The 21,658-nt window shown below is 41.9% G+C and overlaps 1 protein-coding gene across 4 annotated transcripts in view; it reads right to left on the bottom strand.

The window, feature by feature from the left end:
* Positions 1-3,210: 3,210 nt before the first annotated feature.
* The window catches only part of LOC143019994 (forkhead box protein K2-like), a 92,353-nt gene continuing 73,905 nt past the window's right edge, over positions 3,211-21,658 (bottom strand). For 3 of the 4 annotated variants that reach the window (XM_076176077.1, XM_076176076.1, XM_076176079.1), the window contains exons 9-10: positions 13,969-14,164; positions 3,211-8,741 (exon numbers count right to left, since the gene is read on the bottom strand). In XM_076176077.1, the coding sequence (XP_076032192.1) occupies positions 8,447-8,741; positions 13,969-14,164 (491 nt within the window). In that variant the 3' untranslated portion in view covers positions 3,211-8,446. The remainder of the gene's footprint in view (positions 8,742-13,968; positions 14,165-21,658) is intronic. The other variant, XM_076176078.1, reaches the window with a different exon arrangement.

Below are 21,658 nucleotides of genomic sequence, written 5' to 3'. Positions count from 1 at the left end.
AAATGAACTGTGAGGAAGAAGAATTTGAAGGCTTTGCTACCTAGAAGGGCAACCAGAAGAAAGCATTTACGAAGGAACTGCTGGATTATGTGAAGGCAGCTCTTTCTCATGATGTTAAGGAAACTCTACAGACACAATTGAAGAAAAGGACTTGGAGACATGGCTGGACTGTGATGTGCATGCACCCAAAACTCAAATCTTGACCGATAAGGAAATTATTGACTTTGTAACCAACCCTGACCGAACAGCCACCAAAAATGCAAGTGACAGTCACAGTGAAGATCATGAGGAAGATGTTGGAACAGAAAAAGTTTCTTGGGATGAGGCACAAAAAGGCTTGGAAACATTCATAACTTTCATGGAGTCAAGAAACGAATTTACAACTCAGGATGTTATGAATCAGTACATGCTGCACTCCAATTTCTTATCTTATAGAAGAGCTGCATCAAAACAGTTGACTCTGCAGGAAACATTCAAGAGAGCAGCCAAACAGTCATACACCAAGACCAACTCCTACTCCAACTCCTGATGTTTCTGCTGACACTCCTTTGGAGGAGGAGTTGCTAGACCTGTCTCACAAGAATGTTCCTGATAACCCTTCTCCAATGCCAGACATTGCCTTGCTTCAGCCTACATCTTCAACACCCGGCGCGGATCCAGGAATATTATTGGGGGGGGGGGCCGAACCGATAAGCGATAACCGATACTTGAAACACGCAGATATTTTAACCCCAAGAATAATGCTATTGGCTTGGAGATTGGTCCAGAAGCCTAAGTCTATTTTGCTCGTAATTGTATGGTTTTTTTTGTTTTTGTTTTTTTTATACCAAGGCTTTTTCCCCCTTCCAAGGGAGGTAGCCAAAAAGGGAAAGGCATAAAAACACTCCCACCCATTTCATCCCTAAATACCCTCCACACCCCTCCCACCCTTCCTCTCATCTGAGCACCTCCTGGATGACGGGTCATCCCTGCACCCTGCCCACCGCCCTGGGTCAGAAGCAGTGTCGCAAGACACAGCACATCCACAGCAAGGCCGCTTCATTTAATCGGCGACCCCCCCTCTCCGTCCCCCTTTGCATATAAGGCATATAATCATATATAATTCACAAATATAATTCAAATCATAAATTCGCACTAAAAAGTGTTTATCCAAGGAGAATCAAACTCGAGATGAGTGTACCATACTCAGGTCGTTGGGGGAGGGGGCTTGTATCCACACCTGTCCTACTCCAACTCCTGATGTTTCAGCTGACAGTGCTTTGGAGAAGTTGCTAGATCTGTCTCACAAGAATGTTCCTGATACCCCTTCTCCAATGCCAGACATTGCCTTGCTTCAGCCTACAACATCTTCAACACCTACTGAAGTCTCAGATGATTCTTCTATCAACTACTACTATCTATAAGTATTCCGGTTGATCTAGAATGTTTTTCAAGTTCTTGAGAGGAGCCATAATACATTCAAGGGTGAGTACAACTTTAAAAAATTGTTTGTATACTTTAATATTAATTATTACATTTACTAGCATTTTCTTAGTACCCGTCCAGACAACCATCCAAACATCTGATTTTTCCAGACATCCAACCGACCATAGGGCCAACCAAGCTCAGTTATTTGGAATCCCCCTGTATAGTGTCTGCAGTACAGAAAAAGAAGCCTGCATGATGCAAAATTGCAAAGACTGCCCAAGAGAAGGTATTCTGAACTTTCGAGTTGCTTGATAATGTTAAATCAGCCCCAAATGAAATATCTTACAAGCAATGACATTGGTAGACAAAGTGGAGCCACTTAATGAATATTTAATCATCACTAAGCAAGAAAATATCCTGCATGGTTCATCATTTTATTGCACAGCAGCAATCATAGTACTTAAAACAGTTGAAAGAAACTGTACACCTCAAAACAAGGCAGTTACAGTACGTGATTTCTCAGAAAATTCTTTCATTGTCAAAGATGCTACTCAGAGCACTGGGACAATTCGCAATATACAATTTACCCTTATGTCATCTATTATAGATCATCTGAAGACCAAGAACTTAACCATTTCAGTGTCTGTTTCTTATCTCCATCACTAAAACACAAAGTGACAATACTGTAATGGTTTACTCATTTATATAACAGCTTATGGACTATGTCAAATTCAGATGTTCACAACTGAAGGTGTACTATTTTTTGGACAGATGTGCTGGCCAATATAAGAACAGATACAACTTACAAATCCCAGTTGCCACAAAGAGGACTTTGGTTTGTCTTGTGAATTGTATTTTCTTTGGTACAAAGATGCATGTGATGGATTGGCAAAACAGTGAAGAGAGCTACTGCTTGTGCCAGTTTGCAGAGAACTAGAGAGGCAAGTTCTTACCCCAGAAAACATGTTTCAATTCTGTGAAAAACACTTGAACGAAAAAAAAATAAAAAATTGTAACATCCGATTTGAAAGATGCAGAACAACAGATGGAACATCAATTCCATGACAGTGTGGCTCTTCAGGGAACTAAGAAATATCATAGATTTGTTCACATAAGCAAGGAAGAACTGATGGTGTATCCCATTTCAAGTGGCATTGGAAAGAAATGAATAAAGAAAGGTTATTACTAATGAACCTGCAATGGTTGATAATGTAAAATGTGTCAAACCAGATTATGTTAGCTGCATTTTGTTAGCAAGTGCATATCATTATCCACCAAACAAAGACTTGCGTTCTGTGCCAGGACATCATATATTATGTGCCATGAGTTTTCCTAGATTAGGAGGAGGCAGCCAGATTTACTGTATTTTCCTCAGAAATTCATGGAAGTACTGAATTTGCCAAAATTGTATCTAATACAGTTTTATGCTAACCTAATTTATGTTGTAATTATGCTTATGCAATATATAATGCTTATGCTTGTATGCAATTTGTAAGTACATGGTGTTCACTTATAAGTTTTTTATTAAAATAAAGATAATTAATTAGATTGGGAGCTTAGATGTGTTAATTATATGAAAAATACTAGCATAAACAAACTTTACAAAGGAGGAGCATGCCAACAGGAGACCTTTTGGTTCATAACTAGGTCAGATCCTTGAGGAGTGAAGATGAGAGGGGGGAAAGGGTGATGGATGGGAGCGGTTATGTACCACCAACTTGGCTACCTCCCTTATAAGGAGGACAAAGCTCTTGGCATGTAGATAGCTTGATATATACAAGGTATGTTCAATAAGTGATGAGAAAATTTCAGGAGACATTTATTATTTTCATAAGCGTACAACACTTTGTCTCCTCCAAAATAATGGCTTCTCACATCTACAGACATTTCTCCCAATCCTGAAAGATCTCAAGTCCTTCTTTAGTAGTACCTTCAGGTAACCTTCCAATGCCTCTTTCAGCTCGTGTTGACCAGAATCTGACTCCCAAGATGGTCTTTCATGTGTGGGAACAGGAAGAAGTCACAAGCTGTAGGATGGGTGTTGGAACACTGTTGGCCATCCACAAGGTCACTTGTGTTGACCTGTGGCATGGGGCATTCCTGGTGGAACCACCATTCACCACTTTACCAGTGCTGTGACCTCCTCTTCCACATCTTCTCCCTGAACCGTTTCACAACTTTAAGGTAATAGTCCTCTGGAACCCATCCAACATGAATGAGCCCCTTAGAGTCGAAGAAATGACTATGGCCTTCTCTTACGATCTGCTCATCTTTGCCTTCTTGGGCCTGGGGGATGACATGTGCATCCACTGGACACTGACATTTGCTCTCAGGGTCTTAGGTTAACACCCAACTCTTGTTGCAAGTCACTACCTTATTCAGGAAACCTGAATCAGCTGCTATCATATCATACGAAACTGCCTCTGATCGTTGGAGAGAGTCTTTGGCACGAACTTAGCACAGACTTTGTGGAACTTCAGATCTTGGGTCAGAACTGGATCCACTATGCCAATACAAATACCAAAAGCATCCAATATCATCCTCACGGTAATTTGGTGGTCTTGTATCACTAAAATTCGTACTTCCTCAATGTTTTCTTCCTTACGTGCACTGATCTGGGTTCATCCTCAACCTGTTCATTTCCTTCAGGAAACTTTTAAAAACCACCTATAGAAACTTGCTTTACTCATCAGTTCATCCCCATAGGCCTCCTCTAACATCCCACAAGTTTCTTGTTTGCTTTTCTTAAGTTTAACACAAAATTTGATGGCGTAACGTTGCTCCATGTTTCCTTGCATCTTGTCAAGTGTTGACAGACCAGCAAACCAGATCAAATTGGTTCCACAAAATACACTGCTGCACTCAAACCTAAAAACATAGGTACCTATTAGTCATAGACAAATGCGTACTTCACAATGAAGTAGCTCTTTGATCATAGCTTGTATATATGTATACTAAACGCTCTTTGTAACCCATGCACAGAGCACTGTGAGGTACATGCGAGGAACCTGAACATATGGATGTGTGCATGGGACCAGGCAAAGTTGTGGCTCTGGCTGGATTTTTGCCTTTCCACCTCTAGCACCTGCACCTTTGGCCTGAATGGTCTTGGTCTCCAAGTGATATCTGCAGGAGGGCTCATAGCCCTCGACCTGTGGCTGAGATAGTGGCTAAATCGACCCAAAAATTCACAAGGACCATTGGATTTTTTAGCAAAATCATCAGATTGGCTGATTTGGCCCAATCTTGCCCTGGAGGGAGACAATGTGTACAGAACATTGAGGTACATAAGGAGCCCAGCCAAAGTTAAACCTCTAGTGCCCGCACCTTGTGCCGAAAGATATGCGCAGGAGGCTTTATGGGTGATACAGTGGCCCAACTGGAGCCAGTGACCAAAATTACCCAAAACTCTCACAGGGACCAATAGATTTTTGAGCAAAATCATCAGGTCAATTTGGCCCAATCTTGTCCCCAGAGGGAGAAAGCACTGAGAAAAAACTGGGGCTGTACTTACAAAACTGTCAAGTATTTCAACTGGAGTTCAAGCCTCACCATGGAGAATTTTGGTAAGCAGCATACTTAACCTACCAAACTCCTACACACTCGGCTAAGCAAAGTATTTCACCAAATACAGAAGTTTAATTCACAGGAATGAAATGCACCCCTCCTATACCCATCCCACTCCTATCCATTTCCCTTATATTTTGAATTACGTTTGTTACATCACTGGATGATTCAAAAGTATGGTATTCATTATATCCAAAACTTTATATGATGGGCTTCATTATATCGAGTTTCCTGTACATCAGCAAAACAAAAATTAACATATATGAAGACAATTATTCAAAAGATCACTTAAAATAATTTTTTTCTTCATTTCCCAATCAATTACTTCAATCTGGAGCCTTCAATCACTCCTGCAAATGATTCCCAGCTATAAAAAACTGAAATATGGCCATCTGGTTGGCCAATGGGTCAATCGAAAAGAAACTTTGAAGTGCGTTTTTTGCAATTTCTTTTTCAAACTTTAACAACACAATCATCCACCAGTTCCCAAATACCCCAGAAGGTGATTCTCATACAAAAACAAATATAATAACTTCATCTATTTATCATGAATACAGCTGATAATATAAATCCAAATTATTTACTGGTCTACAATCAAAGTAATAAGTAATGAGGAAAAAATGGCATCCAACCTTAACCTTTGGAATAAAGTACCAATTGCACATACCTCATTTTAGGTGTCTACTTAATCCAATATCTTAACAATTTTTTTTTCTCCTAATCCAACAACTGACAAAAGTACAGTACTTAGTATAATAATTTTGGGCTATCATGCCCTACTCCCTACACAAGAAACACTCGTGTGGTCAATCTCCTACAACTTTTCCACTAATACCCTCAATCCAGGGTTGCCTCTCAATTAAGATAATATTAAGTATTCCACAAAGTTGAAGGGGAAGAGTGGGTCAGTTTCAAAAACCCCATGTCTGGGGGCTAACCCACAATTATGAAAAATATATTATGTGAGCCAGAACAAAATCTAAAATATGCCACCGGGTTGAAAGGTTTGAAATACAGAAACGATAACCTTGGAATTGTAAGGTACTCTGTGTCCATCTCTTCATTACTTAGCTTCAAGATTAGGCTGGTATGCCCATATCTAGGAACTTGTGTATATCAATGCATACAGGGTACTCGATAAATTCTTTTTGAGATTAGTGTAAAAGCAGAGGTGCTTCTGCTTCTGACTTTGGCAGTTCCTGTAACTGGATAAGAACAATGATGAAATAAAATGCCTATTTTGTAATTTGTTAATAGGTTTTATTTCACTCTGCTCTACAAGTTGTACATATTAATTTTTTTTTTTTTTTTCAATATTTTTTTCAATATTTTTCTTTTTTACCAAGGAGAAGGTGAAGGATGCGCTTAGCCCTGAATATCAGGGATGAACCAAAAGGAAAGCAAAGAATTTGGGATAATCAACAAAGATCAGCCTGGCAATCCACGGGAAGGCCATCAGGGTGAGGACAAGGGTGAGGGTAGAGACTAGGCAAGGCTGGGGGGAAACAGAAAGTACTATGCTGGGGGCAATGAAGACAGGCAGAAAAAAGGTGGAAACAAAAGACTCTTTCACAGATGCTGAGCCTGTGTTTACTCATTTCAAGAGCAGTTTGCAAAAGGGTCAGCAATCTCTTCCAGCATTGCATGTGCAAATGTATCTGACAAAGCATTCAAAACAAAACAAAACAAAAAAACAAAAGTTTTTTTTTCTTTCTTTTTTGCCTTCAATGGCTATTACATCCGCCACATGGGGAAAGACTAGGGTTTGATTTCTACAAATCCCAATGCAGGCAGAGTGGCAACCTCGTTTTTGACCGAGGCAAATCTAACATTTGGTAAATTCATACCAACACTGGAAAAATAACTATTCACATATAATAGAGGGGTTAAAAGAAGTTGTTGAAAACAAGCAAAGTGAGCCTGGCCTGGTGTGTTGGTGTGTTGACCCCCTAACTCCCTATGGGACAGCTGACGACCCAACCCAGCAGCGCTTTGGTTCAACACTCCCTTCAGCCCGAGGGAAACTGACATTAGCACTCAAATAGGAAAAAAGTGGTTCTGTGTAGACAGCTACAAGCAAACATAGCATGACAATAGAACTAGGACAGACTCACATGGTTGCACAAAACCAAGGCTGATGATGAGTGTGCCCTACTTGACGAGTGCACACTACCAGGCGGGAAGAGTGCCTTCTGACGAGGCATCATCCCATTGTTTCACCTGTTTTTCATATTTTACTCCTTTTTCTCTTTTTTTTTTGTTTTTTAAGTTTTTTTTTTGTTTTTTGTTTGTTTGTTTGTTTGTTTTTTTTGTTTATTTTTTCACCTGGGGTTAAGGGGACTGCCAAGCCAACTGCTGCCAGCACTTGCTTAGTCAGAGACGAACTGATTTGAAGTAACTGCTAGGAAAAGCACGGAGACTGCATGGCTTCTAGAATCTACTGCTCTATAGTTACACAAAAGAATACTATACATCACTTAAAAACTTGTACTGCACTAGAGGAGAAAAATAATAAGATTTTCTTCCATTCACACCTGTGTGACGTGAGGCCGGGTGGGAGTTTGCCCCACCAACAAACTTTACAAAAAAATAAGTTGACATGTATGTAGTACTGCTTTCATCTAACTATGCATTCTTGCAGTTCTATACAGTAAACATTCACAAGGAACACTTTCTCATATAAATCTCATTTCATTTTCTTAACATTACACTTAAGACACACAAAATGTACTTGAGGAAGTAGGTCTGGCAATCCTACTTTCATTTGTTTCAAAAAATTACTTTTTAAAGTGTCGCAAACCATCGACAGCCCACTGCGGCAATACAACACCACAGGACTGTTGCCACCCCTTCTGGCATGGGCGCTCTCACTCACTACCGGTGTCGCATCACAGGATCATCGTCTAGCCACATGGGTTCTGAGGACAAGATGCATGAGCAACATCTACAGTCAGAACTATCACCAACTGTCTGGCTCAAGCTGGTGCACCGAGAACTTACATTGTAGTAGTGCCCTGTGCTGGGGAAGAGAGGGTTGCCATACACTGCTTACGTCTCAATTCACACCTTTCAGGTACTTGGTATCAGTCCGTCAAGTCCACCGCCCGAGCGTGCAACCATGTAATACTTTCCGATGCTGCAACCTGGTGAGAGGCGGCTCAACCTGCCACTCCTGCACTCAAAGGCAGCTTCACCTTGTAGCACCAAAAGTGGTCTGTCACACCTCGCTGCCAGTCTGCTTGCATGTATTTGTGGCCGTGTAAGTGAACACCAATCTGCATACATACACAGTTCAAACGTAGTCAAGATACCATTACACATCTGTTGTCAGTAGGCTGCTTTATACAAATGACTTAGGCAGGAATACTCCACCAGTCTACCTCTGGTCTCGAAGTCATGGCCAATTTCTCAAGTTCTCATTAGGGAAGGAACAGCTATTTCTGCTAAAATACCTGTCATAGTCTACATCTAGTTATTCATTCTCTTGTTCATAAGTATAATCTGAGGGGTCCATTACCTCAGCTTTCACTCTTTTTAAGGGCGGCTCAAGAGAGGTGTGGGACTGCCCTGTGGCCATGACAACACCTTGGGCCTCTACCACCTCTTCAACATATTCAGTACTTGGAGGAGGGGCAGATACTGTACCTACTACCACAGTAGGTGGTGCCCCACTTGTGCTAGCCACCACTCCCCCACTACTGCTTGTGTTTCCCCCTGTTGTTGTCACACACTTCACCACCTCCCCATTCACTGCCATATACCCACCACTGAAAAGAAAAACAAACAAATTAGTCTTCAATTCACAATATAATGGTCCACTATAAACCCACTATCGGAGAAATAATAACAGAAAGTACAGGGAAACTATATTTCGACTACTGTCTGTAGTCCTCTTCAGCAGCATTCTGCTGAAGAGGAATACAGATAGTAGTTGAAATATACAGTTTCCCTGTACTTTCCGTTATTATTTCTCCGATAGTGGGTTTATAGTGAACTTTTACAAATGTGTTATAACATACCAATTCACAATATAATGTTTGAGAAATTCTTACTCTAGCTTCCTCTTTACATGCTATGATATTGAAATTCTTTAACTAAAAAACCTTGAATGCCAAATTTATATACATACACTCTCCAACTATACACAATTACTTAATTATAATATACAGTGTAAGAGCTATGCTTATAGGTTGTCTCTATATTCCCAATAGTCATTTCTAACCTTAGACTGCCTCATATCATTTGACTAAATATTCCCTCATCCAAACTATTCGTGAATAAATAATCCTGTACAGAAAACTATTTCTTAATGCCATTCAAACATCAACAATTCTTTTTAATTTCACCTTATGTCCTCTGGCTCTCTTCTGTTCCCACACAAAAAGGTCTTTATCAAAATCAAACATGACCACACCTTTCATGGCTCTAAACACCTCCATTAGATCACCCCTTTTCTTCTCTCCTGTAACATGGCAGCCTCTGAATATTCAGTCTCCTTTCACATGACTCATCAGTAAGATCTTGAACCATTTTTGTGGCTGGTACTCTGAAATTTCTGAATCTTCTTCATAATTTTTTTTTTCTTGTGGCAACCACATCACTGCAGCCTATTTCAGTCTAGGGTGAATCAGGTTTTCGATAATCATCATCAACACGTCCGTCAATGCAGTGGAATGCTACTCTGCATCCTCTTTGTATAAATTTCTCCTGTGATCTCTTCTTTTTTTTCCTGCTTTTTCTTCTTCATTTTCTTCTTCATGGTTGTGCAAGAGGTAAATGCAAAGGTGGTCAGGGATTGGAGATAGTTAAAGAATATGAAGAAAAGTGGGAGATTAGCCAGCTGTTGTTTGCTGCTGACAAAACGCTTGTAGCAGGATCTGAGGAGGGTTTGAGGAAATTGGTGACAGAGTTTGGGAAGGTGTGCGAAAGAAGAAAGTTGAAGATAAATGTGGATAAAAGTAAGGTGATGAAATGTACAAGGGGAAAAAGTGGCAGCAGACAAAGTGAGTATTAAGGGAGAGAGACTGGAAGAAGTGGATAGTTTTAGATACTTGGGTGCCAATGTGGCAGGTAAGGGAGGAGTGGGGGGTGGAGGTTGAATGTAGTTTGAGAGAAGAGTAAATGCCTTGGGGGATTAAAAAGTAAAGAGAATTAGGCATTTGGGAATGGATGCTAAAAGGAGACTGTATGAAGGAGTGATTGTGCTGACCGCACTGTATGGGGCAGAAACATGGAACATAAAAGAGGAAGAGAGGAGTTTGAATGTGTTTGAGATGAGGTGTCTGAGGAGTGTGATAAGGGTTACTAAACTGCATAGAGTGAGAAAAGAGGAGGCAAGGAGGAGAACAGGAGTGGAAAGGGAGTTTGGAGATAGGTTTGATGAAAGAGTATTGGGATGGTTTGGACACATGGAAAGAATGAGTGAAGAAAGATTAGTAAGAGGTATGGACAGCAGAGGTGGAGGGAGTGAACATGAGGGTCAACCTAAGATAAGATGGATGGATGGGGTAAAAGGGGTATTGGGAAAGAGGGGAATGTCTGTTGAGGAAAGACAGGAAAGGACAGAAGATTAGGGTGAATGGAGTGTATGGTTGTGTATGGATGATGCTGTGATACATGAGGTGGAGTGGGTAGCGGATGGGGGGTGAGGGAGTATGTGTGAGAAATAAATTGATGCAGCCTGAGGGGATTTCTCCCCATCTTCTCCTTTTCTGCATGTGGGGACAGAGAGAGAGAGGGGGGGGTCACTGATTTAGTGAAACTGCCTTGCTGTGGATGTGCTGTGTCTTGCGACACTGCTTCTGACCCAGGGCAGTGGGCAAGATGTAGGGATGACCCATCATCCAGGTGCCAAGATAAGAGGATGGAAGGGAGTGGAGTATGTTAGGGATGAAATGGATAGGAGTGGTTTTTATGCATTTGTTTTTTGGCTACCTCCCTTATAAGGGGGGGGGGCCTTTGCTATATATATGTATGTATGTATGACAAAATTTCCAATACAATCACTCCAGTCTTTCTCTTGCTTTACTTTTGCAATTAAATCACTACTTATTCTATGAGGGAGAGTAAAGAATTATCCACACTTTCACCATAACATATCTTTATTATTGTCACTGTGTTCTGTGCATGCATGTTTATAGTTGGTACTGTCGTGGTCACAAGATCTTTATGGTGTAAATATGGCTGCTTCACTAGCAGTAAGCACCAAGAATGAATAAAGAGCAGTGATTTGATTTCTTTGGTCAGGTGTGTCAGGGGCTGAAATTCACTGGAAGCTTTTAGCACAATACAGGGACAGTGCATTATCACATAGAAGTGTAGATGAGTGGGTCAAGAAATTTAAAGGGGCTGGACAAGCACATCATGTTCGTCTGGGCACTTTTAAACTTCTTGATCCACTTGTACACACTTCTACATGGTAGTGCACTGTCTCTGTATTGTGCTAAAAGCTTCCAATGAATTTCAGCCCTTGACACACCTTACAACCAGTGAAATTCTGTCACTGCTCTTTGTTCTTCCTTGGTGCATACTGCTAGTGCAACGGCCATGTTTAGACTGTAAAGACAGAAGGCAAAATGGTGCAATGAGGCTCAAACTTCAATCATGTGACCACAACACTACCAACTGCTTGCATGTGCAGAATGCAGTGTGACAATATGTTATGGTGAAAGTGCGGGTAATTTTTTACTCTCCCTCGTATAAAGGGTCATGAGGGGGCAGACTAAATTAAATGAAGTGGCCTTAGCTGTGGATCTGCTGCATCTTGCTGCAATGCTTCTGACCCAGGGCAATGGCTAAGATGTTGGGCTGACCCATCATCCACGAGCCAAGAAAAGAGGGAGTGGAGTGGGTGAGGACAAGGTGGATGGGAGTGGAATTATGCCTTTTGACTTTGGCAACCTCCCCTGTAAGAAGGAAAAGCCTATGGTATGTGTATATACGTGTTCTATAAAGATTTGATAGCCTACTTTTACTCCCATTTCCAATATCTTTCATTTCTTTACAAAGGACACTGAACACATCTAACAGTACCCTCCACCATCCCCAGACAACACAATATTTCTTCTTTGGGTGGGTGATCTGTAGGCCTATCCAGTGGCTGTTGATGATTATTTAAACTCTGGGACTACTGCAAGAGACCTGAGGGAAGAGACTGACTGATTGTACTTCATAATGAAAATAATTTCCCACTCATATACTCTGTCCAGATCTTTTTGTGACTGATCTTTCCATCAGATTGGATATGATGGATAGCATGCAAGACTGGTTAATGATGTTTTGCTTGATTTTAATATGGGCAGAAACATAGAACATACGATAGGAAGAAAGGAAGAATTTAAATTTGTGCAAGATGAAATGTCTGAGAAATGGTAGGAGTTACTAAGCTGGATTTAAGTGAGAAACGAGGAAGTGAGGAGAGCAAGGTTGGAAAAGGAGTTGGGAGATAGGGTTGAAAGAGTATTAGGATGGTTTGGACACATGAAAAAATGAGTGAAGATAGATTAATAAAAGTCGTGCGAAAGGCAGAGGTGGATGGAGTGAACAAGAACGGGCAAACGAGGATGAGATGGATGGATGGGGTAAATGGGGCATTGAGAAAGAGAGAGGTCTGTTGAGGAAGTAAAGGAGAAGACAAGATAGGGGTGAGTGGAGAATGGTTGTATATGGATGATGATGTGATGCATGAAAGGGAGTGGGTAGGGGATGGGTGGGGGGGTTAGGGAGTGGTTATGTGTAAATGAAATTTTGATGCAGACCAAATGAATTTCACCTCATTTTCAGCATGAGGGGATGGAAAGGAGGGGTCATCAATTAAATGAAGAAGCTTTGCTTTGAATGTGCTGTCTTGCTGCACTACTTCTGATTCATGGTAATGGGCACGATGAAGGGATGATCCATCATCCGGGGGTGAATGGGGGTGGAGTGGGTGGGGATGAAATGGGCCAGAGTGGAATTATCTTCTGACTTTGGCTACCTCCCTTGTGAGAGGGAAAATGCCCTTGGTATACAAGAGTATATGTATTAGGCTAAGCACAAACCGAGATGCAATGAACATAGGTGACACAGCACAGAGAAAAGGCAGGCATCATGTTACTCAATAATTTCATTTATCTCTTATCATGTACAACTACAATATATATTATATATATATATATATATATATATATATATATATGTAAAATCAAGATACTGACGCCAGCATCCTCGTGTCCGCTTGTGCCTCATGACACATGGCACCATTGTACTGAAGTGGCTAAAAATAAAATAAAATTAATAAAAATTAATAAAAAAAATAATAATAATGATAAATAAAAAGTAAGTTATGTCTCAACAGTTTAGTTACATTTTCCTCAGTTATAACAATTATAGTAAAGTTGAACATTTTCTTGTCGCCTCCTGGGCCGCTTAATACCATCCTGCAGATCATGAGTTCGACACCCCTCTTTTAGATGTATTTTTTATCTCGGTACTTCAAGTGAGAGAGAAGTTCAATCTGTAGTACTTCAGTACAGCAACAGGAAGTCTGCCTTTGCTCTGTGCTCTGTTGCCTGTGTGGCCTGCATCTCAATTTGTGCTTAGGCTTACTATTGCCACAGACAAAACCATTGATGAGCACTTTTACCTTTAAATACTTTATTATGGTTAACTTCTTATCATTTTACTCAGCTGAGAGAAACTTCCATGCATACAGTAAAAATTATCTTGATCTGTTAAGTAGTGCAACCAACACCATGGATTTCATTCTGGTTAATCCAAAAGATTTTATTCAGCTGAAGGAACAAAATAAGTTAAGAGGTTCTCCTGTAACACACGAGAAGTGGCACTGGTATAACAAGAGCTCACTTTTATCAGTACATCCCAACAAAAACTTTACATACTGCACTGGTATAACAGAGCTCACTTTTAACACTCCAGTATTCCCAACAAAACCTTTACCATGACATACATTGGTTGGGAATGCATAATTGAAGATACCAGGAACATGGAATTTACCTATATTTGGTGAGATGGTGTGTAGGAAGGATGACTTGTGTCTGAGTATAGGAGGTGTTAGGGATGTCGCCTGCAGTCTGCACAATAACTTGCTGTTGCGTGTACCCATCAGGTGGCGTGGTCGTCAGTTGAATCTGCTTAACTTCCCCTTTACCAGAACTAACAGCACCTCCAGTGGTGGCTATCAGGTACTTACCTGTAAATGATAAATAAATAATAATATTGAATATCATGGATGCTGAACACAAACACCAATACAAATAGTAATATGATTGCTTCAACATTCAGTTTGAATACATTTATATAAACAGGAAGGAAAATTTATCTACATCAATAAACCTCCTTACAAAAAAAGCTATTTTTGTATTTCATTTTCAGCCTTAATATTAATAGTGACAACTTATACATTTATTCTTATTACCTGTCAATTTTATTCAAATGGAAACCCACAAACAACAAAGGGTTATTTGTCTCAATTGAACCTTTCAGTGCTACTGATGACATACCTTTGTTCCAAGTGCCAACAGTTAATCACATTCAGCCAAGGGATAAACCCCTTGCACAGTGACAGGCTTTGGCAACATTGATAGACTGGGGGCATTTCTGCTACTTATCGACAAACATTCAGTTCCTATCTATCAATATATCAAGAGCTTTTTCCCCCTTGCAAGGGAGATAGCCAAGTCAGCGGCACATACCTACTCCCACCCATCTCCCTCCCCTCCACCATCTTTTCCTCCCTCACATATTAGCTTCTCATGGACTATGGGTCATCCCTGTATCCTGCCCACTGTCCTGTCAGAAGCAATATAGCAAGACACAGTACATCCACAGCATGTCTATTTCACTTAATTGATGATACCCCCTCCCCCATCTCCATCCCCTCATGCAGAACAAAAGAAGAGAGGGACAATTCACTTCCAGCTGCATCAAAATATCATTCATGTATATGCACACCTACCCCCCATCACCCACCCCTCCCTCCCTTGCATAACAGTTTCATCTATACACAGTTACTCCACTCATCACTATCTCCTGCCTGCTCCCTTCTTTCCTCAACAGATATTCCCCTCTTTCTCAATGCGCCCTTCACCCCATACATCATCTCATCCTTGGTTGTAACTTCAAGTTCACTCCCTCCATCTCTGCCTTCCACACCTTTTACTAATCTTTCTTCACTCATTCTTTCCATGTCTCCAAACCATCCCAATACTCTTTCATCAGTCCTATCTGCCATCTCCTTTTCCAATCCCATTCTCCTCACCTCTTTGTTTCTCACTATCCAACCATTCTTCTCAGAGATCTCTGCCTCTCATACAAAGCCATCAGCACAATCACCTCTTCGTACCTTTTTTTTGCATCCATTCCCTGGTGCCAATTTCTCATGACAATTTTTAATCTTCTCTCAATCTACAATTTACTTCTTCCACTTCCTTTCCTGCCACATGCAATCCCAAATACCTGAAGCTATCCACTTCCTCCAGTCTCTCTCCTTTGACTTACTTCCAACTCACTGCCATCCTCTTCCCTTATACATGCCACCAACCTGTTTCAACCCACGTCTACCTTCAACATTCTCCTATCACATATTGCCCCAAACTCCATCAGTAACTCTCTTAAACCCCCACTGATCCTGCCACAAGAGCAGTGTTGTCAGCAAACAACAACTGGCTCACCTCCCACTTCTCTCAATTTTCTTTAACCATCTCTAGTCCCCTGCCCATTACCTTTGTCTTTACCTAATGCATCATACCATCCTTATACATATTGAACAGCCATGACAACATGACATATCCCTGTTGCAGTCCTACATTTACCCCAAACCACTCCCTCCCTCCATTTTCCATTCTAACACAGGCTCTAATATTCTCGTAAAAACTCTTGACTGCCCTTAACATTTCCCCAATCCCATGTATCTGCAAAACCTCCTACAGTGCCTTCCTGTCTATGTCAGCATTAACTTTTTCCACACATCTATTTTACCACAAAAATCTGATCCACACAACCCCTGCCTTTCCTAAACCCACACAGTTCCTCACCAATTATTCTCTGTTCCTCTCCTAATCCTCTAAATTAAAATCCTCTCATACGCCTTCCCAACTTAACTCAACAAACTGATCCCTCTGAAACTACTACACACACTTGTCCCCTTTTCCCCTCTGGAGTGAAACTATACAGGTACTCTTCCAGTCCTCTGGCACTTCACCTACCTTAGACACAATTACACCTCACTAGCCAGTCCACTATTACTGTACCTTCCTTCTTCAGGCACTCCACATAACAATGATCTAACACATGTACCTTACCTGCTCTAACCATTTTCAGAGCTACTTGTACTTCATCTTTTCTTATTTCTCCATCATTTTTCCCCCACCAATCCCTCCCTATCCTCCACATTCAACAGCTCTCTAAAATCACTCCACCCATCTTCCCCTTACCATCTCTTTTAATCTCTCCATTAGTGCCTTTCACCTTTTCTTCTCTATCTTAATTTTCTTCCAAAACATCTTTTCATTGCTTTCAATATATTCTGTCACACTCCTTCCCCATTTAACATCTGCTCTCATTTTTACCTCATTTATCTTTTGTTTCACTTTTCTTCTTTTTTCTTTATACCTCCAACCACAATATTTCATAACTTGAATAATATAATATTTTTGACCCAGTAGGAGCATAATCATTACTGATGTAGAATGTGTACATGTGTGTGTGTGTATGTAAAACAGTAAAAGATATGAAAGCTAATAAGACACCTAGGTTCAATGTTGTCATATGAGCTGCCAGATAATGGGTGTAGTTGTTGTAATGAAATGGCTGCTGGGATTATTTAATGTGTGCCTCTAGAAAGAAGTGTACTAGTGGACTGGAGGAATGTAAGTAAAATTCCACTATACATGGGAAGTTATGAATGTGGGGTGGGGTGGGGTGGGGTGGGGTGGGGTGGGGTGGGGTGGTGTTGGGTGGTGGCGGTGGTGGTGGTGGGGTGGTGGTGGTGGGGTGGTGGTGGTGGTGTGGTTGTGGTGGTGTGGTGGTGGTGGTGTGGTGGTGTTTTAGGTGGTGGTGGTGTTGTAGGTGGTGTGGTGGTGGTGGTGGTGGTGTTTTAGGTGGTGTGGTGGTGGTGGTGGTGGTGGTGGTGGTGTTGTTTTTGGTGGTGGTGGGGGTTAATATATACAATATTCGCCCGGCACCATACAAGTTAAGAGGGATCATTCTATTAACCCCTTCCATATGATAATGCCTATGTAGGAGTCACGAGGCACAAGTGGATACATGAGGATGTCTGTGTTCGCATCTTGATTATATTGATTTTGTAATTGTACCTGAGTGACCCCTATATTCTGTGAACTGGCTTGATCACGTTTTCTGTGGTTATTAAGTAGAATGTGCAGTAGTAGTGTGGACCACACACAAAAGAGGATACAATAATTATTTAAAGCTTATAAGGAGCAGTGGGAGAGATGCAGGGATGACCTGTCATCTAGGGGGAGCCAAGAAAAGAGGGAGGGAGGGGTGGTGAATGGGAGTGGAGTATGCTGGAGATGGAATGAGTGGGAGTGGTTTCTATGCCATTTTTTTTTTGTCTACCTCCATTGTAAGGGGGAAAAAGCCTTTGGTATAGGGTATGGCATTAATATTCAGAAGGGAATCATCGTACATCAGGCAGATGATGCTGCCTGCAAGAAGTTGACTTATATTGAAGAGGGTAAGTGTAGTAGGGTGAAAGGTGTCAAGGGTATTACAAGGGACAAGTAAGCCTCTCATACTGAACAAAAACCCTAAAATACTAGATCTTGCATACGATGCTCCTGACCTTCACTCCCCACATTTGAGACTTCAAAACATACATACATATACCAAGGCTTTTTCCCCCTTACAAGGGAGGTAGCCAAAAAGGAAAAGGCATAAAATCATTCCCACCCATTCCATCCCTGAATACACTCCACCCTCCCTCTCATCTTAGCACCTCCTGGATGACGGGTCATCCCTGCACCTTGTCCACTGCCCTGGGTCAGAAGCAGTGTCGCAAGACACAGCACATCCACAGCAAGGCCCCCCATGCATAAAGGAGAAGACGGAGAGAAATCCCTTCGGGCTGCGTCAAAATTTGCTCACACATACTACCTCACCCCCCATCCCGCCGCCCATTCCACCCTATGCATCACATCATCATCCATATACAACCATTCTCCATTCACCCCTGTCTTCTGTCCTCTCCTGTCCTTCCTCAACAGACATTCCCCTCTTCCCCAAACCCCCTTCACCCCATCCATCCACCTCATCCTAGGACGCCCCCTCATGTTCACTCCCTCCACATCTGCCTTCCTCTTTTACTAGTCTTTCTTCACTCATTCTTTCCATGTGTCCAAACCATCCTAATACTCTTTCATCAACCCCATCTCCCAACCCCCTTTCCACCCCTGTTCTCCTCCTCACCTACTCATTTCTCACTCTATCCAGCCTGGTAACCCCCATCATATTTTTCAGACACCTCATCTCAAACACATTCAAACTCCTTCTCTCTTCCTCTCTTATGTTCCATGTTTCTGCCCCATACAGTGCTGTTGGCACAATCACCCCTTCATACAGTCTCCTCTTAGCATCCATTCCCAAATGTCTATTCCTCATTACACTCTTCAATCCACCAAGGCATTTACTCGCTTCTCTCAATCTACATTCTACCTCCACTTTCACTCCACCTTTTCCTGCCACATTTGCACCCAAGTATCTAAAACTATCCACTTCCTCCAGTGGCTCTCCCTTAATGCTCACTTCCAGATTACTGCCACTTTCACCCATTGTACATCTCATCACCTTACTTTTACCCACATTTATCTTCAGCTTTCTTCTATCACACACTCTCCCAAACTCTGTCACTAACTTCCTCAATCCCTCCTCTGATCCTGCCACAAGTGCAGTGTCGTCCGCAAACAACAGCTGGCTCACCTCCCACTTTTCTCCATTTTCTTTAACCATCTCCAATCCCTGACCCACTACCCTTGCATTTACCTCTCGCACTAACTCATCCATGTACAAGTTGAACAGCCAGGGTGACATAGCGCATCCTTGACGAAGTCCCACCTTTACCTCGAACCACTCACTCTCTCCATTTCTAATCCTGACACAAGCTCTATTACTCTCATAAAAACTCTTGACAGCTCCTAGAAGCCTTCCTCCTATCCTGTATATCCGCAAAACCTCCTACAGTGCCTTTCTGTCTACCCTGTCGTAAACCTTTTCCAGGTCCATGAAAGCAAAAAAAACATCCTTCCCCTTTCCTATAGCTTTCTCACATGTCTGTCTTACCACAAAAATCTGATCTACACAACCTCTACCCATCCTAAATCCACACTGTTCCTCACCAATTACTCCCTCTGTTCCTCTCCTAATCCTCTCAATCAAGATCCTCCCATAAGCCTTCCCAACTACACTTAAAAAGCTAATCCCTCTGAAACTACTACATTCACACTTAGAACAGTAGCAGGTACAGGATTTGGAGAGCAGTTGTCATCAATTTGTCTGTTGCCCCAAGTCCCCTGCGAGAGATCCATGGCTCCCAGGTAACTGGTAACAGCCACATGACTGCATCTGGGGCAGTTATTGCTGTATAGCCTACCATAGCCAATGGCAGGTAACACATATCCTACCTGGCCTCATATTAGGGTAAACGCACTGGTAGGTTCCATTCAAATTATAAGTCTCATACTTTGAAGCTCAAAGCAAAACACCCCCATTAAGAAAAGTTCATATAACGATCTTGAGTGAGCCATGAACAATCATCATTGTGATAATCCCAATGAGCAAAATGTACCTATCACCATATAAAAATGTGAATAACACTCAAATGTGAAACTACAACAGTACGAGGAAGATGGGCAGAGTATTTAAAGGGTGGCTAAATAAGGAAGAGGATAGGGAGGGAAAGATAGTTGCAGTGGGAAGCACAAAGAAAGATGATGAGAGCAGGTAAGGCACCTGGGCTGGATGGATGTCATGCAGAATGTCTGAAAAAAGGAGGTACAGTGATGGTGGACTGGCTGGTGAGGTTATTTAATGTTTGTTTAAGAAAGGGTTGAGTGCCAGAGGACTGGAGGAGTGCCTGTACAGTTCCACTTTACAAGGGAAAAGGGGACAAGTGTGAGTGTGTAGTTTCAGAGGGATTAGCTTGTTAAGTGTAGTTGGGAAGGCTTATGGGAGGGTCTTGATTGAGAGGATTAGGAGAGGAACAGAGGGAGTAATTGGTGAGGAACAGTGTGGGTTTAGGACAGGTAGGGATTATGTAGATCAGATTTTTGTGGTAAGAGAGAAACCTATAGGAAAAAGTAAGGATCCCTTATGGGCTTTTATGGATTTGGAAAAGACTTATGGCAGGGTAGACAGGAAGGCACTGTGGGAGGTACTGCAGATATATGGGATAGGGGGAAAGCCTTTAGGAGCTGTCAAGAGATTTTACAAGAGTAGTAGAGTGTGTGTCAGGATTGGAAATGAAGAAAGCGAGTGGTTTGAGGTAAAGGTGGAATTTCATCAGGGATGTGTTATGTCACCCTGGCTGTTCAATTTATACATGGATGGGGTGATGCGAGAGGTAAATACAAGGGTAGTGGGTCAGGTATTGGTGACGGTTAAAGAAAATGGAGAAAAGTGGGAGATAAGCCACCTGTTGTTTGCGGACAACACTGCACTTGTAGCAGGATCAGCGGGATTCAGGAAGTTAGTGACAGAGTTTGGGAAGGTGTGTGAAAGAAGGAAGTTGAAGATAAATGTGGGTAAAAGTTAGGTGATGAGATGTACAAGGGGAGAAAGTGGCAGCAGACTGGAAGTGAGTATTAAGGGAGAGAGACTAGAGGAAGTGGATAGTTTTTGATACTTGGGTGCAAATGTGGCAGGAAAGGGAGGAGTGATGGTGGAGGTAGAATGTAGATTGAGAGAAGAGAGTAAATGCTTTGGGGTTTAAAAACTGTAATGAGAAATAGACATTTGGTAATGGATGCTAAGAGGTGATTGTATGAAGGAGTGATTGTGCTGACAGCACTGTATGGGACAGAAACATGGAATATGAGTGGAATATGAGTGGAAGAGAGTTTGAATGTCTGAGATGTGTCTGACAAGTATGATAGGGGTCACTAGGCTCGACAGTGAGAAATGAGGAGGGGAGAAGAACGGGAGTGGAAAGGGAGTTGGGAGACAGGGTTGATGAAAGAGTACTGGGATGGTTTGGACACATGGAAAGAATGAGTGAAGAAAGACTAGTAAAAGAGGTGTGGACGGCAAAGGTGGAAGGACTGAACATGAGGGGGCTACCAGGGATGAAATGGATGGATGGGATAAAAGGGGTTTTGGGAAAGAGGGGAATGTCTGTTGAGGAAGGACAGGAGAGGACAGAAGATGGAGGTGAATGGAGAATGGTTGTGTATGGATAATGCTGTAATGCATGAGGTGAAATGGCTGTGGGATGGGGGGGGTGAAGGAGTATGTATGAGAAATAATTTGACACAGCCCGAAGGGATTTCTCCCCGTCTTCTCCTTTTCTGCATGTCGGGACATAGAGGGGGGGTCACTGATTTAATGAAACTGCCTTGCTGTGGATGTGCTGTATCTTGTGACGCTACTTCTGACCCTGGGCAGTGGGTGAGATGCTGGGATGACCCGTCATCCAGGAGGTGCCAAGATAAGAGGGAGTGAAAAGGGTGGA

The sequence above is a fragment of the Oratosquilla oratoria genome, chromosome 38 (assembly GCF_046742065.1).
Source record: "Oratosquilla oratoria isolate Oo_2021 chromosome 38, ASM4674206v1, whole genome shotgun sequence".
In the NCBI taxonomy this organism is placed as follows: Eukaryota; Metazoa; Arthropoda; class Malacostraca; order Stomatopoda; family Squillidae; genus Oratosquilla; species Oratosquilla oratoria.
This window is presented reverse-complemented; position numbering and strand designations above follow the sequence as displayed.